This window comes from Anthonomus grandis, chromosome 22, assembly GCF_022605725.1.
Source record: "Anthonomus grandis grandis chromosome 22, icAntGran1.3, whole genome shotgun sequence".
Lineage (NCBI taxonomy): Eukaryota > Metazoa > Arthropoda > Insecta > Coleoptera > Curculionidae > Anthonomus > Anthonomus grandis.
The window spans coordinates 10928780-10947295 of NC_065567.1; the positions used below are offsets into that span (position 1 = coordinate 10928780).

At 32.0% G+C, this 18516-nt stretch overlaps 1 protein-coding gene across 2 annotated transcripts in view; it reads left to right on the forward strand.

The window, feature by feature from the left end:
* The window catches only part of LOC126748498 (transketolase-like protein 2), a 36727-nt gene extending 18913 nt beyond the window's left edge, over positions 1 to 17814 (forward strand). For both annotated transcript variants that reach the window (XM_050457767.1, XM_050457768.1), the window contains exons 3-7: positions 11723 to 12058; positions 12163 to 12478; positions 12531 to 12750; positions 13180 to 13679; positions 17187 to 17814. In XM_050457767.1, coding sequence (XP_050313724.1) covers positions 11723 to 12058; positions 12163 to 12478; positions 12531 to 12750; positions 13180 to 13679; positions 17187 to 17591 — 1777 coding nt within the window. In that variant the 3' untranslated portion in view covers positions 17592 to 17814. The remainder of the gene's footprint in view (positions 1 to 11722; positions 12059 to 12162; positions 12479 to 12530; positions 12751 to 13179; positions 13680 to 17186) is intronic.
* Positions 17815 to 18516: the final 702 nt, after the last annotated feature.

Consider the following 18516-nt stretch of genomic DNA (forward strand, 5'->3'; position numbering starts at 1 on the left):
CAGCGCGCTCACCAGATTTGACACTCTTAGATTTTTTTCTTTGGGGGCATATGCAAAGTCTCGTATATGAAACTCCAGTCGAGTCAGAAGAAGACCTGGTGGCCAGAATTTCCGCAGCTGCTGAAGTAATCCAAACCACGCCTGATATTTTTAACCACGTCAACCTTAATATGGTGCGTAGATACAATAAATGTATCGACCGTGGCGGCCGGCATTTTGAGCAATTAATATTTTAAGTTTATTTTTGTAATACCAATCTTTAATAAAATTTGTTTACGTTTCTAAAATTGTTAATTTGTTGGTTTTTTATTACACTTAAAATCATTTAAACATTTTATGCCTCAAGGTAATTAAAGTGACAGTTAATTAATTTGAGTACCAATTTAATAAAGTGGCTACCTTAACTTTTTTTAAACATTTATTTTTTATTTACACCAGATTTTTTTTTTAAATTGTTTATTAATAATAATAGGTAATTCATTTTTGTATCTCATAACTTGCTTTTCGTCAATTTTCACAAAAACGGTGATATTTACCATTTACCGACTTTTACTAAGAGCCCCTTTTTTATGTAAAAAGCATAGGAACATCATAATCTAATGCCCAAACGGGCAGAAATTAAAGTCTTAAAGAAATGGGCCTAAATTTACCAAATACCCCCCTGATTCTGAAGCCCCTGGTAAATATTTTTTTTATTTAGTAGGTTCAAAAGAATAAACGTACTAACAATAATTTACCTCCCAAAATTGGTTGCGGTAGCTAAAGTAGTTCTGGAGCTATTAAAAAAAAATTAGTTTTTAAAGGTTATTTTCAAAGAGCTCTAGCTCCCTGAGGAAGCTTTTCCGGACCCATGTTTATATAAACTTTTATTTTGCTTTTGACGTTTTCTATCTGCCCTAGAAGTTTGTAACATGATCAACGCAACACCCTGTATAAATGGTATGTTATTATTGTTATTATAATTATGATAATCATTTGTCATCAGATTTACTCCTTTTACAGATGATCTTTGTTATTTCCCTATTTAGACCGAATATATTTGGTTAATTTCCTTCAGACCATTTTCACAGTCAGTTTTACCGCAAATAACTCTAATTCGGTAACTCTTACTCTTCTGTTCTAACCTTAATTTTTTTGAAATTTCTTTACCGCGACTAGCAAACTCATGTACACATTTTAATCTTTGAAGCCAACATAAACTGAAGAAACGTCAGCTTTTTTAAAAGATTGTTAATCATTATTTGCGGTAAATTTAATATTGAGTCCAATTGTGGAATGAAAATATCCAGAAAAAAATTGCTTCTTTCTACTTCCACACCATCATTAATTAAACCAGTCCAGAAAACATTGACTGCTGACTTGCGCATGATTAGCATAATTTTTAGCAAAAAATACTTTATAATCAAATATTTACATTTTGTACCGAAAAAAAATATTCCCCAACTGTCAATGCGGATTTCGTAAAGATTACAGCAGCGCAACAGCAATAACTGCCCTTTTGGATGATTTATATAAGCCCTATAACGATGGGTTACTGAGTGTACGTATCTTGTTGGACTTCTCGAAAGCATTTGATACGCTCAATCACGGGCTTCTCGCAAAAGTAAAGTACTACGGTTTTGAGAAGATTCTGTTGAACTAGCAAAATCCTTTTCTAAAGATGCAGGAAATAAAAAATATTAAATAACAACAAAGAATGATCAACTGTAAATATTCCGTCTGGAACTGTTGTCACAAACATATCAACCTGTTTTTGGACGAATTTTTCTATGCACGCCTTGTCAATTTTATTTTATTTTATATTTTTAACTCTTATTTAATCTTTTTATACCACTAACGGAAAAAATACAAATTGCATCAAACAAATATAATTGGAAACAGATTTGTAGAAAATAAGGTTTTTGAAATAAAAATGGCAAAAAATCATATTTAATAATAAAAAAAAGTTCGTACATAAAAATTATGAATTATGAACAGTCTTAGGAATAAATCACGATGTTAGTATGGAAAATCAAAATGTCTTTAAAACTTTTATTTAAAGCGTTAGATAGCGACTAGGTTTTTTTAATCTTTTTAACGACTTTAGTTAGAAGTCCGATTGTATCATATGATATTAGCAGGTACTTTTTTTGTATTTGTACCTAGGAGTTTTGAAACATGGAATTAAATTTTTTTATGCCGCTATGCTATAAAATCTATTACACTTGTTTTGCTGTTTAAATCAAAAGAGTTCATCTACTTTTATTTAAAGTGTTTTGTTAAGTAACTTTAACAAAAGACTGCTGTTTATAAACGTATCAGCTCCTCAGAAGTGGGTAAACGTTCTTATTTACGAGTTAAATCGGCACTTATACAGCTTGAAACCACATAATCTCTGATAGCTTTTATACTAAAGCTGCATTCTTGTAATACCATTTGCAAATTTTTCTTATTAATACTCTATATTCGTTGGTGTAGTTTTATAAACTAATTTCGGTGCTACAGATAAAGTATGAAATCTAACTAAAAGTAATTATAATTTTTTTTTAAATGCAGGTAAGGACTTGAAGTGTTCTACAATAGTATGAAATCAATGTACATATATATGGCGGACCCATTTCATGTAATATAAACGGCTTACTTGTGCTAAAAAACTCATAAAAAGCATTGATCGATCAAAATTACGACCTAATCTAACTAAAAGTTATTATGTAATCTTTTAAAAATGCGGTTATTGACTATGCAGCTTATCTGAAACATTTCTTTTACGCTAATCTGTGTTGACTTTAAAATAACCTTGAATATAGTTTGGTGATATTGATTCATATTCGGGTAGTTCTTGAGAAATAAATATTTAAAGTACTCAAAATTGGTTTTTATATTAAATGTTGTTTAATAAACAATAAATAATTGTTTTCCTTCTTACTAAAGCTAATAACTATAAAAAAAGTTTGACAACTTACAAATAATGATAATCAGTATTTTGTCATAATATAATTTATTATTTGAGATGATGATAAATTTACTATTTAGATAATAATAAGAGCTTCATTGCATCATATATAACAAGATATACGATATATTTTATGTAATATTCATGACTTCCGAAACAGATGAAGACCTAATATAAACTGAAGTATACAGAAATGTGCTTTATTAATTTTCATACTTGTTTAGGATTTAATAATGTTTCAGACTGGTTGTTCTGGCATTTTATAGCTGTCCCGCTATTTGGGTTTTAACACGCATGTTGTATATACATACGTATATATTTAGTAAATTGAACTTAATGTTAGGTGCAAAAGACATAATCACTAACAGATTTATATACGATACGTTCCAACTTGTAACAAAAATTGAAACCCCAATACTAAACCACTTGGCGTAAAAAAGGAAAAGGGTAGACAAAGCGTTACTACACCCTATAGATCGGAAAGTTTTTGATCCCTTCAATATCGAGTAAGGGCCACAAGGGCGGCAAAATACCTACCCTAAGTTTTTTTAATGGGGCGTAACGATTACTGTCATTCACACTCTGGCCTTACAGACTGGAATTCGATAGAACGATATTTCTGTTTCGTTTCAACAGAACAATTAATAACGCATATACTACAACCATCAAAAATAAAAAGAAGCTGATTTTTCGATTTTTTATTTTTTAATTGATCGAATTTTTAAACTAAATTTTTTAATGATTTTATTAATTATCAAGTAACATTTTCGTCACTGATACTGCTACACTACGATAAAACATAGATGCTGCGATTCTTCTTCGCTTCATTACAATTATTAGAAGTTAATGCTCTCTTAAATCCTTTCAAATGGGTTCGATGGGAATCGCTGTTCAATGTGTCAGGTGTGTCAATTAAATGCAATTATAATTTAAAACTTGACGCCTTGAAATTCTACTGAATTATCTCGTTTTGATAGTTTTTATGTTTGTTTTTGTAAGATATATGATTTTCTTTATCTGTATTACCATATATGTGTTTAAATTGTATAATTTTTCAAAAATTTTTTATTAAGTTTATGTTTTTACATATGATCTTTAATTACTTTATTTACTTTAATTACTTTATCTCTTTTCTCTTAATATACAGGGCGCTTAATTAAGTTGGTAGTCATTGCTTATATTTAAGATAGAGGGTCGGTTAAATTAGCAAAGTAGTATGATTTTTTTGTTGATTAAAATGATGAAAACAAAAAAAAATTGAACGTGAAAGATTAACTTTTGTTCAATGTTTAATAATCTCCAATAAATGAGAAAAAACATCACCATCTTGTTCAATACATTTCTGAGCACACTTAAGCACGCATCTTGTAGCCAGATTGATCCTCCATCCCTTCCAATCCTATTGATTTAATTATTTACCTAATATGTGTTTAAAGTTCATAGGCGGTTCTGTATTTTTTTTATTTACTTTCCAGTTTTATGTAACTCCAAACATCAAAGCCGAGAGGGGTTAGGTCTGGCGATCTAGGTGGCCATCGAATCACTACGTGTCATCACGTTACATCATTTAGTTGATGGGGAGATGTTTCATTCTGTTGGAAATAGAGTTTTTCCCTTCTCTCCAAGTTAATATTATTCAACTAATCTTCCAGTGCTCCAAATATTATGAGGTGAACATATTTCCTTCCAGGCTTCCTATTAAGCAGCACCAAACGTTTATACTAAATTGATTTTGAGGGTTTCTGGAATCAGTAAGCAAGCAAGTCTTATTTCGGTATTGTTTATACAACAGTGTTTATACTGGTGGATACCTAAATAGCAGAAATTTGTATTTCTCTAAGACCTGCTATACTGTTACTAAGCTCACACTGTAAGCTCTCGCTAAATATCTAGTTGAGTTTTCAAAATACAAATTTTAGCATCCTCGCTTACTATAAATTGGTTTCTTCTTCTAGTTCTTTTAAACCGACCTTCGTTACTTGTAAATTTTCTGTAAAAATTAAAAAGTATCTTCGATTTAGCAAGCTACGAGTCTGGAATGTCTGGTGGTACTCTTCTAACGCGCTGTCGCTATTTTTTCGCGATAACATTCCAACATATCGCATTTTGCAATACGGGTAAACCGCTTTTTATTCATTTAAATTTAAAAAAAATACACACAAACTTTGCTAACGTGTAACCATCAGTATTTATTTATTTTATTAAATCGCTACTGTCTTTTTATTATTCAAACAATGATTTATTTTGCTCTCAAAAAGTTCAAATCCAAGGTATTTATGTGAAAATATACAGGGGATTCCATTTAACAAATGTACATTTTTTACACCTTCTCGAAAACGCGATGTTAAATTTTATTTCTGTTTCCATCATTTTCAGTCAGAAGAAAAAATCCTACTAAATTTAAATTTATCGGAGGTATCCTGCATTAAAAAAAAATCAGTTTGAATATTCTATAAATAATTTTGCCCGACTAAATTAATTTTTAAAAGAATAAATTCTAGACCCATATTTTAATGGGTGAGACCATGTGCAGTATATGAAAATTGCTAATGTTCCATTGCCATTATCACCTTTGATCAAATAAGTTTTTTATACCTTAATGGGCGCTTTCATTTAAATATATCTCATAACAAATCATAATTCATTTACTACCAAAAACTGTCTTGTGTTTTTTCCATTTTTAAGAAAATTTCAGTAAAACCTGATTTCTATTCGCTTTTTTTAAATCGAGTCCTGTACAGGTTGATATAAATTTGTGCTGAACTAAGAAAATCTCAGTAATTACGAAAAATTATTAATCAAATATGGGCAATGCATATTACACTATCTGTTATACATATTTTTACCCAAAAATTCCAGAAACTGAGAGCTGTTTTTTTATAGATTGGATGTTAAGTATTTGTTTGAAGTAGGAATAAACGTTTAGGCTAAATCTATATTTACATTACAAACAGTGCAGTTTTAATAATATTAGAATAATATGGTAATAGTGAATAAAATGTTGGAGAATTAGAAATATTAAAAAAAAAAGTTTTCTTAAACAAACATTAAAGGTGATTCCTTATGTAGGTTCACGAACAGGAGCCAACAATGTCTTCTCTTAATAATTTTCTCACATTTTTCCTTTTAAATATACAAACATGCAGAAAATAATGCTATATATAATAATGGATATAAATCTAACTATAATAATCTTGTATAGGGGACAAAAACTGAAAAAAAATGAAATAAACTCATCGTTTGATAATTTTACATTTTACTAGCCAGTTATATTCGTTTATATTTTAAGTTTTAAATAAGTTATTTTACATTTAGGAAAATGATCCAAAATCTTTTTTAAATATGAAATAGTCAGTATATGGTGGTCATTTAAAAAAAAATCAATGCTGGTATGAGAGGCCAAGCCAATCTTTAAAAAATGGTCGGATTCCAAGATTTTTAATTTTAGGTGAATATTTTGTTTCTATTCTTTAATTTTTTAGAGGGAAGACAATTTAAAGTACATTTTCAATAATATGTGAGGTTTAGCTAACGCGCATACTACCTGATTTGCCAGTTGACAGAACAAACATGACCAATTGACCTATTAAATATAACATTTAGACTTTCCCCAGAGTAAAGTATCAAAAATAATATTGAGGTATTCTAACCAGTTGAAACCAAATATATTGCTCAATTTCGATTTTTTTAAAAATTAAAAAACATTTCATAAAACTTTCTTTTAAAAAAATGTTTTCGTGGTTTTGCCTCAGCCAAATGCAGAATGTCATCCAGTTTTGAAAATCTTGGTCAAATAATCTCCGATGTAGACTTAATTAATATGGCCGATATTGATACGTATGGCGCTTTTTTAGACAGATTTTGTCCATTCTCAATCCATACATCCTTGTCTACTATATACGAGGGCGGGTCAATAAGTCCGTGACTTTTTGAATTTCCCACCCTTTAATGGAAATGGCAACTCTGCTCCTGTCAACAGAGAACTGTCAGTTGACGCCTGTCAAAATTCGAACAAGCTGCGTCATTTAGTTTGTGTTTGACAGCTGTTGATAGCAGACTACCACTCATTTTGAGAAGAAAATGGAAAAAAGTGAATTTCGTGTGCTCATTAAGCATTATTTTTTACGGAAAAAAATCATCACTCAAACCAAGGCTAAGCTTGATAAATATTATGGGGACTCTGCACCATCCATTTCCATGGTAAAGAAGTGGTTTACTGAATTTCGATGTGGCCGTACAAGCACGGAAAATGCCGAACGTTCTGGACACCCAGTCGAGGTCTTTACATCCAAAACAATCGAAAAAATTCACGATATGGTTTTAGCCGATCGGAGATTGAAAGTGAGAGAGATTGTGGAAGCCATAGGCATCTCACATGGTTCAGTAGTTTCAATTTTAAATGATCATTTGGGTATGAGAAAGCTTTCCGCAAGATGGGTGCCGCGTTTGCTCACAATCGACCACACACGCAACCGTGTGACAATTTCCCAGGAGTGTTTGGCGTTATTCAAACGCAATATGGACGAATTTTTGCGTCGTTTCGTCACCGTGGACGAAACGTGGATCCACCACAACACGCCGGAGACCAAACAGCAGTCAAAACAGTGGATTTCTCGGGGTGAATCGGCGCCTAAGAAGGCAAAGGTGGGTTTGTCAGCCAATAAAGTCATGGCGACCGTTTTTTGGGATGCACGCGGTATAATCCACATTGACTATCTTCAAAAGGGGAAAACAATCAATGGAGAATATTATACCAACTTATTGGATAGATTCAATGAGGAACTGAAAGAAAAAAGACCACATTTGGCAAAAAAAAGTTCTTTTCCACCAGGACAATGCAAGGGTCCACACATGTGCAGTTTCCATGGCAAAAATCCATGAATTAGTTTACCAATTATTTACTCATCCGCCCTGTTCTCCAGATTTAGCCCCCAGTGACTATTTCCTATTCCCAAACTTAAAGAAATGGCTCGGCGGAAAGAGATTTGACTTCAACGACGAAATCATCTCTCAAACAAATGCCTATTTTGATGACCTCGACAAATCATATTTCTCCGAAGGGGTAAAAAAATTGGAGAAACGTTGGAGTAAGTGTATAGAACTCAAAGGAGACTATGTTGAAAAATAAAATAACTTTTTATATAAAAACCTGTCTTTTATCCAAAAATTCACGGACTTATTGACCCGCCCTCGTAGTTTTGTTTCAATTTTTATAATTTTTAACAACCTACTTTTTCGGCTCCACACACCTTAAAAAACATTTTAACGTATGATTATTATATAGCGTCATTGTATAAAAGTGAAAATATGAATTATATATTTGTTTCAATGGTTTGCCTTTTTAAATCAAGTCACCTTAATTCATGAGCCTTAGATTATGGCTAATTTAAAATAGAAATAAATGAATATTTTTACGGAATCAAGCTATTCCTTTGCCGAAAACTATACCTGAATGTATTTCTTTCATAATAGTCGTATAAAAACAATATTTTGAAAGAAATGAGTACCTGTTCTTTGACATTAAAGTTGATATCTGCCTGTCAAAAACCTTGACAGAGTTGACATGTAAAGGTACTCAAAATTTGTCGTCCTGTATCGGTATGACGTTGTCAAAATATTACACAAAGAATGGATTTTACCGACCTTATGAAAAAATCCCACATTATACATAGAGAATAAAATGGAATGAAATTGCTCACCAGCAAACTACGAAAAGACTTTAAACATTTAAAATAAATGAAGATATTTATCAGAAGCTTAACACTTCATATTATGTATATTCGTCTATATACATACGTTTTTAGATTATTTTATATCTGATAGGCACTTGATATTTGCTATCGGAAATTTAAACATTTCTAAAACAATCGATATCTGGTAATGTTAAGCGATAACTACTATTTCGAACTTAATCCGCTTGTTACTGGCTACGCTATTAAGCAAAAAATCTCTCAAAGGAAAGTATTCCGAACTTTACGAGCCGCACCATTTCGATTTTATTGGGTTGGTTAAGTTTCGGTTTGCTTAAATCTTGGTTTAAATGAGAATAATTTGTTACAGTTAAAAAAATTCGCTATGCAAATGGATCTTATAATGTAACAGGTCTTACGCAGCTCAATTCAATATTTAACATAAATAACCGTAAGTTGGATCTCATATTCACAAACATATCCGGGATTGTATCTCATGACACTGCACCTTTGTTGGTTGAGGATAATTATCATCCCGCACTTTCAATATCTTTTGATTGGCAAGTAGCTAAACTATCCAATTTTACAACAAATAATTTATGTAAGTCATATAACTTCAAGAGAGCTGATTTTCCAGGTCTTTATACATCTTTGTATAATGTAGACTGGTCGTTTCTAAATAATTTAAATAACATTAATTTGGCCTAATTAATCCTGCTTTATTCTGGTCATATATACAGACAAAGAAGGGTTGTTCAAGAATACCAGGTAGAATGCATGACCATAACGAAGTGTATGAGGAACCGAATCACATAGTAAATGCATTTGCGGCCTATTTCCAAAGTGTTTATACCTCTACAAACAATGATGAAACTGACCATCTGTTATTCAATCCAAATGATAACCATGTAGTTTCAAATCTCTGTGTGCATATAGATGATATTTCTGAGTTGGAAATTGAGCAAACTTTGAACAATATGAAGAGTAAGTCTAGTTCGGGCCATGATCTTATTCCCTGTTTTCTACTAAAAGATTGTAGTGCTGTTTTGGCTGAGCCTCTTAAACATCTTTTTAATTTGGCCTTTAAGACATGCACATTTCCGTCATGCTGGAAACTGGCTAGGGTATGTCCGATATTGAAAAAAGGGGGTGCTTCTGATATTGCCAATTACAGACCAATTGCGATTCTCAGTAGTTTTGGAAAGGTCTTTGAGAAAGTCATGTACAACCGTATGTTTCCAGCAGTTCATAGACTCGTCGCCACTCAGCAACATGGATTTATGCCCCAAAGTTCTACAATGTCTAATCTGCTTCAATTTACTCAATTTTTAAGTGATGTTATTGATGACATCGGCCAGACTGATGTAGTTTACACAGACTTCTCAAAGGCCTTTGACTGCATTGATCATTTTACTGTACTCTAATAAAAATATGCTCTTTTGGATTTAGTCCATCACTCGTCTCTTTTTTTAGATCATATCTTACTTCAAGGCAACAATTTGTTTCTTATAACGGCTTCAAGTCTGAGTTGTATTTGGCTTCATCTGGGGTGCCTCAATGATCGAATTTTGGGGCCTTTACTGTTTTTACTTTTCATCAATGACCTTTCCCGCGCCTTAACTTGTGAAGACTTACTGTTTGCCGACGATTTGAAAATATATAGCAGAATCAATAGTATTGACGACTGTGTATTTCTCCAACATCAACTTAATATTTTACACACCTGGTGTATAAAGAATAAACTTAAAGTAAATATATCTAAATGTATAAAGTAGTGACATTCACTCGGAAACGTAAACCATTAAATTACGTATACAGTATCAGTTCTGAAGAATTAGAGCATTGTGAAAATATACATGATTTGGGGGTTACATTTGATACCCAACTGACATTTATTCCCCACACTCAGTCAGTCCTTTCATCCGCAAATAGAGTTTTAGGTTTCATAATGAGAAACTGTAAACAATTCACTAATATTACATCTCTTAAAACACTGTTTTACTCACTAGTTCGATCAAGACTTGAATATTGCTGCTTAGTGTGGTATCCAATATATCAGATTCATGTTATGGCTCTAGAGAATGTTCAAAGAAAATTCCTCAAATTTTTGCATTTGAAGGAAACTGGTGTCTATCCTCAAAGAGGATTTGATAATGCTCTTTTACTGTCTCAGTTTAATATCGATTCTCTTAATTTTAGAAGGATGCTTGTTTCTAATAACTTTGTATATAGGCTTACTCACAATCTTATTGATTTGCTTCATCTTTTATCAATGTTAAACTTTAGAGTACCAAGATGTAACTCACGGCTTACCGAAACATTTTATTGTCCTCATTCGAGAACTAACATTGGTAAGAAGTCACCAATTTTTGTTATGACCAAAAATTTTAACAGCATCTCTGCTTTGTGCGATATATATAACTGTTCTCTTAGACAAGTAGGTATTTTCACTAGGGAAATTTTCTCCCCTCTTATTTAAGTTAGATGTGTAGGTCTTATAGTTTAAGCACATATTGTATTTTTCAGTTTTTTTTTTCATATTTTATATCTGTTACTTGGTGTGCTAGCTTTGTTCTGTAAATGGTTTTGTACTGTTGAATAATAAACAATAAATAAATAAATAAATAAATAAAAGAGCAAAACAAAATTTCTCCCTAAAATCTAGTATCCACGATTTATAAAAATATTTCTTTGCTATCTTTTGCTATCAAATCATCAAGTGCTGGAATATTATTTTTATCTGAACTCCATGCGCGTGGTTCATTAATGATAAAACATGAATTAAAATAGTTGCGGTTTACATAACCAGGATATAGACGTGATGTAAAATTAATTTGTTCAAATTAGGCAAAGCCACAAAAAGAGTTTTAAGATAGTGTAGAGTCGTGCACTAGGCGATTCTTTTCTAGTATTATTTTTCAATATACAACACACTAAATAGATGTGAAAAGTTACAGAGCTTATTTTTGTTTAAACTGTATTTCCGAAAATGATCGTTAAAATATTTTTAAAAAAAGATTGCGTTTACATTGATATCTTACATTTAATTATATTATCACACATATATATAGAGCCCGCCTTGGTAACAATATATTTTTAGACATCCGACATCATGTTCATCCATCGCAGAAATTATGTCGGTGCTCTTTTTCCATACGATGAGGTACAAGGTATCCAATCCAAAAGACCCGTCAAGTGACCGTTTTGTCCTGTCTAAGGGACATGCTGCTCCTATTCTTTATGCTGCTTGGGCTGAAGCAGGCCTATTTCCTGTGGAAGATCTTCTAAATTTAAGAAAAGTTGATTCGGACCTCGAAGGTCATCCTACACCAAGGTTAAATTTTATTGATGTAGGAACAGGATCTCTTGGACAGGGACTTTCCATTGCCGGAGGAATGGCCTTTGTAGGAAAATATTATGATAAGGCTAACTATAGGTAAATACATGGTTTACTATAATAACTATAAAAAATAATAGTTTTCAGTTAAATTAAGTAACAAAGAAAACTGCTGGCATATATTTTATAATTACACTTTTTAGAACTTACTGCTTAGTTGGAGATGGAGAAAGTGCGGAAGGTTCAATTTGGGAATCTATCCATTTTGCATCATACTATAAACTTGATAACCTGTGCGTTATCTTTGATGTTAATCGTTTAGGACAGTCTCAAGAAACCAGTATGGGACATGATGTCGATACCTACCGTAAAAGGCTCGAAGCTTTTGGTATGAATGCAATAGTCATTGACGGTCACAATGTTGAAGACTTAGTAAAGGCCTTTCATACTGCGGCTAACACAAAAGGAAAGCCCACAGCAATTATCGCCAAAACCTTAAAAGGAAAAAATTTCCCAGAGGTATGATAATTATGCATCTTAAGAAAAATATATTATTTGGTTAACCTTATAGATTGAAGATAAAGATAGCTGGCACGGAAAGCCCTTGGGCGCAGAGTCTAACCGTGTTGTCGAGCACCTGAAGAGTTTAATTGTAAATCAGGGAGCTCTGCAAGTGCGTCCACAAAAACCATTAAAAGATGATGCTCCAGCAGTCGATATTACGAACATTACATTGACAAGTCCACCTAACTATAAAATTGGAGACAACATAGCGACCAGAGTTGCTTATGGTAAATATTAGTCCTTTTTATTAATTAAACATAAATCTTATTCACAACTAATAAGAACAGGATATTTTTTTTTAGATATTGTGTCTAATTATTTGTAACCCTTTATCACATTCTTAGGATAATATAATTGATTTGGCCTAAATAATAGATCTATATTTAAACTAAGCAGATTGAATTATTTTTCTAAGATAGCCTATTGTAACTATAGCCTGGAAGATTATAGGGCGAAATGGCGATTAAACATCATATTCTTCATCGTATTTTTAATATTGAAATAGATGAATTTCAAAATAAGTAATAATGTAATTTACAAATAAAGTAATTAAAGATTTAATTATGGATATTTGTCCACTTCTCTAATATCTGTTAATATGTCATATACATTTGGGAATATAAGTCGAACTCACTATATGTTTTTTTTAATTTTAGGCACTGCTCTTGTAAAGATTGCGCAAAGTAATAAGCACGTAATTGCTCTCGATGGAGATATGAAAAACTCTACATTCTCTGAGAATCTTTTAAAGTTTGATTCTGCTCGTTACATTGAATGCTTTATCGCCGAACAAAGTCTTGTGGGTACAGCAATTGGAGCTGCATGTAGAGATCGAACAGTACCATTTGTCTCAACCTTTGCATGTTTTCTGACTCGCGCATTTGATCAAATACGTATGGGAGCTATTTCACAAACTAACGTTAACTTTGTTGGTTCCCATTGCGGCGTGAGCATAGGAGAGGATGGCCCAAGCCAAATGGGTCTTGAGGACCTCGCCATGTTTAGAGCTGTATATGGCAGTACTATATTTTATCCTGCAGATGCTGTCGCCACGGAGAGAGCTATTGAATTGGCAGCAAACACAAAAGGCATCACGTTTACGAGAGTAAATAGACCAACGACGGCTGTTATTTATCCCAATAATCAAGTTTTCCAAGTAAGTTTTAAAATTTATTATATGATAGAATTTAGTTTAACATTCTTGTATATAGACTCACTTATTACATTGTGTTTACTTTAATGCATGGTCTTTTGAATATTTAAATTATATGTATATTGTACTATAATTTATTATGTTGGCTAGTTGTGATATAAACTATATTAGTATAAAAAATATATAACCTTTCAAGATTATTATGTCTAGAAGATCGTGAGAAGTTTAATGTCTTATAATATGTCTAATAATTTATAATCTTTTTATAATTAAAATCGATCCTAAAATAATTAAACCTAACCTAAATATTTTTTTATGTAATGTGAAATTTGTATATGGCTTTTAAAGGCCTGATGATGCCATAGCTAGAGCGAAACACGTGTATTCTATAATTAGATGTTGTGAGACCGTGACTTGTTTTCTTTGTTTGCATCAATTTTGTATGTTGGTCTCTTTGTCAATAATGGATGAGATTTTTGTTTTTAAATAAACTTTGTGTTGACATAATTATACAGTGTGTCCCGTAATTAATTGGACATAGGTTAATGTAGGATACCTGACAAGAAAATAAACCGTTTGAGCTCAATATCGCTTAGCAAAATGTTATTGGTTTTCGTTCTACAGGGTGTTAAAACTAATTTTTTACCAAACATTTATTGAAATGTTTTGGAATCCACTGGACAGATTAACCTAAAATTTGGCGTACTCTAATTATTTGGGATGAGGAACACGAATATGATATCTATTTTGCCATTGCCACTAGATGGCGCCACATACAACAACATTGAGTGATTAAAAAGGTCATAACTTTTTTGACCTCCCTGTACGTACATTTGCGAGTGAAAATAATAAAACAGCATTTAATTCTAGTCAAAAAAGGTATACTTCTTTGATCTCCAAAAAGTAGACCGTTTTCGAAATAAACGCATTTTTTTATTAGGTTGCGTATGAACACTTAATCTAAAATTTAATTAACGATAAAATTAGAAAAGGCTGTTGATTATAATAATTGTTCAAAATGTTCACCATCCACCAGGACACATTGTCTAATTCTTTTATTTAAATTTTGCCTGAATCCAAACAATGGTTTTTCTTGGGCCCTGACGGTATTGACTCCTTCCACAATCTTTTGCCACAATTCCTGACCGTTATTTATTTTATTTTTATACACAAGTGATTTCAAGTAGCCCCAGAAATAAAAATCTAAGGGATTAAGATCGGGACTACGCGCAGGCCACGGATATTCACTACCTCTACCAATCCATTTATGACGATAAATTTCGTCCAAGTAATTTCTGACTTGCAGTGAATAATGTGCCTGTGCACCATCGTGCATATACCCAACTGTCACGTCTTAAATTCAGGGGCACATCTTCTAGAAGAATGGGTAGATCATTCCTCAAGAAATTTAGATAACGTTCTCTATTAAGCTTAGCTGGCAATTCAGACGGTCCCAGAATACAATCCCCAAAGATACCACACCAAATATTTATTGAAAACTCATGTTGAAAATGGTGTTCTTGGGAAGCATGAGGATTTTCCATCGAATAGATATGATTGTTACGCCAATTAAAAATACCTCTCCTTGTGAACGTGGCTTTATCCGTAAATAAAATTTTATATATTTACCAAAAAATGGATCATTCAATTGGCGCTCGCTTAAAAATTGACTGAATTGGAGTCTTGCAGGAAAGTCTTGAGGAAGAAGATTTTGAACTGGAGTGAAATGATACGGGTACAGTTTTTCTTGGCGTATAATTTTGGATACCGAAGATTTCCTTACACCAGTGGCTGCCTCAATACGTCTTGTGCTGGTTTTAGGATTTTCGATAACACGAACCAAAATTTCATCTTCCATATCTGCTCCAATTATCCTTGGTCTTCCCGCATTTACGTTTTTTGAACGAAATGAGCCCGTTTCGCCTAATCTATCGTACAACGCTTTAAATGTTTGATGATTTGGCTGCCTTCTATCCGGATACAGATCTAAATAACGCTGCGCTGCTCTTCGACTAAGAAAATTTTCTTGAGCATATACACATACCATATCTCGCATCTGAGCATTAGAAAAATCATTGTGACGCGGCATTTTTAAGCGAAAATAACACAACAAGAACACGAGCTTTAGCCAAATTAAAGACTTACTTATTAATACTTCACCTTGACAGGTCGTAGTTATGATGTGTTCATCCTAGGCAAAGCCTACTTTGTAAAACTCCGATAATAATTTGTTCATTCGCAACCTAATACAAAAATGCGTTTATTTCGAAAACGGTCTACTTTTTGGAGATCAAAGAAGTATACTTTTTGTGACTAGAATTAAATGCTGTTTTATTATTTTCACTCGCAAATGTGTGTACAGGTAGGTCAAAAAAGTTATGAACATTTTAATCACTCAATGTTGTTGCATGTGGCGCCATCTAGTGGTAATGGGAAAATAATGATATCTATTTTCGTGTTTCTCATCCCAAATAATAAGAGTACACCAAATTTTGGGTTAATCTGTCCAGTGGATTCCAAAATATTTCAATAAATGTTTGGTAAAAAATTAGTTTTAACACCCTGTAGAACGAAAACCAATAACATTTTGCTAAGCGATATTGAGCTCATACGGTTTATTTTCATGTCAGGTATCCTTCATTAACCTATTTCCAATTAATTACGGGACACCCTGTATATTTGTAGAAATACCTAATTTTTAATGAGATAAAAAGTAAAGTAAGTAACATCTAATTTATGCAGAATATGTGAGTAGTAATAATATAAGGCATGGGCATAACTACTACTCTACGTCCTCTGCTCTTTACTCTTTCGAATTATTTCTAGTGTAGTTAGGAATACCGTTCCAAAATGACGAAATATTTATTTATGTTTGCTTTGAACTTTTAGCAACATTAAAAAAAATCCAAAGAAAGTATTTAAATATAGTTATTATATTGCTCATTTCAAAGAAGAATAAATTTACTTGGTATTTTTATTACATTTTTTAATAATAATTTAATACGTAACATAATATCAGTAAGATATAATTAATTAAACATATTTAAAAAATATTTAACTACTTGTACAGCTTTTAGTAGAGGTAGAGTAGACAAAATAAAATAGGTTATGCAAATAGTGCATTAAATATCTAAAAATAACCCGGACCGAAGAGTACTAAGCGATCTACATTCTTAGTCTTAACAATAATGTACACATACCAAATTATTCATAAGTCTTTGACGCTCTAGAGAATGCCTTCGACCCATCATCTGATCATGGCAAATTTTATAAGGAAGTTGTATTTCATCAGAACATCGTATTGATATATTGAACTCCAAAGTTTAGTCAGGCATTAATTTTTTTACTTTATTTTCTTAATCTTGTGTCATTTTGAAATACATAAGTACCATTACTTAATGGTCAACGCGTTGAGAAAGTAATTGAGGAAAGGGTGGAATTAGCAATAAAAAACAGTAAATTAATTTGACATTATCATCTTACTAAAAGAAGTTTTCTTTTCTTTTATAGGTTGGCAAAGCTAATGTCATTAAATCTACACCCAAAGATAAGATAGTATTGATTGGAGGCGGTGTCACCCTTCAAGAATCCTTAGCTGCAGCCAAAGAATTAGCAAAACATGGAATTCCAGCACGCGTAATTGATCCATTCACTGTCAAGCCTCTGGATTCTGAAACTATCATTTCAAACATTAAAGCAGTGGGCGGTAAATGCGTGGTTACTGAGGACCATTATTACGAGGGAGGACTTGGAGATGCCGTTAATGCGGCAGTGGCACTAGAGAAAGATATTGTCGTAAAACACCTAGCTATTGGAGAATTGCCTAGGTCTGGACCGCCAAATGTATTACTAGACTTATACGGCATATCTGCCAAACACATTGTTCAAGCTGCACAAGATTTGGTTAAATCATAAAATTATTTAATTTTATAATTTTTATCGAACTTTTGGTTTGTGTTTTTTTCGTTTTATTGCTTTAAGGTTTAATATGTTTTGTTCAACCTACATAATTATTTCTGTTGTAGAAAATGTTGATTAATGATGTATGCGGTATTTTATAGTTTATTTGAGTTGTAATACTTTCAAAAAGGTAGTAAAAATTTGTATTATTTAATTCAATAAAAAAAATTTAGAAACATGTTTTTTCTTTTGAACGGGAATTCTGAAATTGAATAGCTAAAATATTTAGGTTAGTTTAAAACCACTTAAGAATAAAATGTTTTTTTACTATATATTTACATGTAAATGTATTTGGATCTAATCGAGGCATGGGTAAGATGTGACTGAAGTTTTTATATGTGAGTCCAAAATCTCAGATGAACGAATGAGTTCTCGTATTTTAATAATATAATGATCAACAACTTTTAGATCAAACTGATTCACCAATGTCTATTAAAAAAGATAAACAGAGGATTTCAATCATCCTCTGTGCTGGTTCAAATGCATATATAAAGTATTCAACCGCTTAAATATAAGCTGCTTTAATAAGGGAAAATATGAAAATGTCATAATAATAAGGTACTGTTTACTACTCCATGCAGATTCATTATCTCAGGTATCCTTAAACCCATAGTGCTTTAACCTAAGTACCACTGAGGGTTAGGTTAAATCAAATAAAAAAAAACCAACACTGACATCAAGATAAGTGACATTCTGTACATTGATTTCGTTGGAAGTATGTATTTTATATAATAGAAATATTTGTCATTCTAGAATATATAGGACAAGCAAAAACAAATCGAATTGTCTTAATTATTTCATTGCAAGCCAGCCCTTGTATTCTGTTTCAGACGTATTTTGCTTTGACTCTGCAATTTCAGAGGAACTTATTGATAGAAAT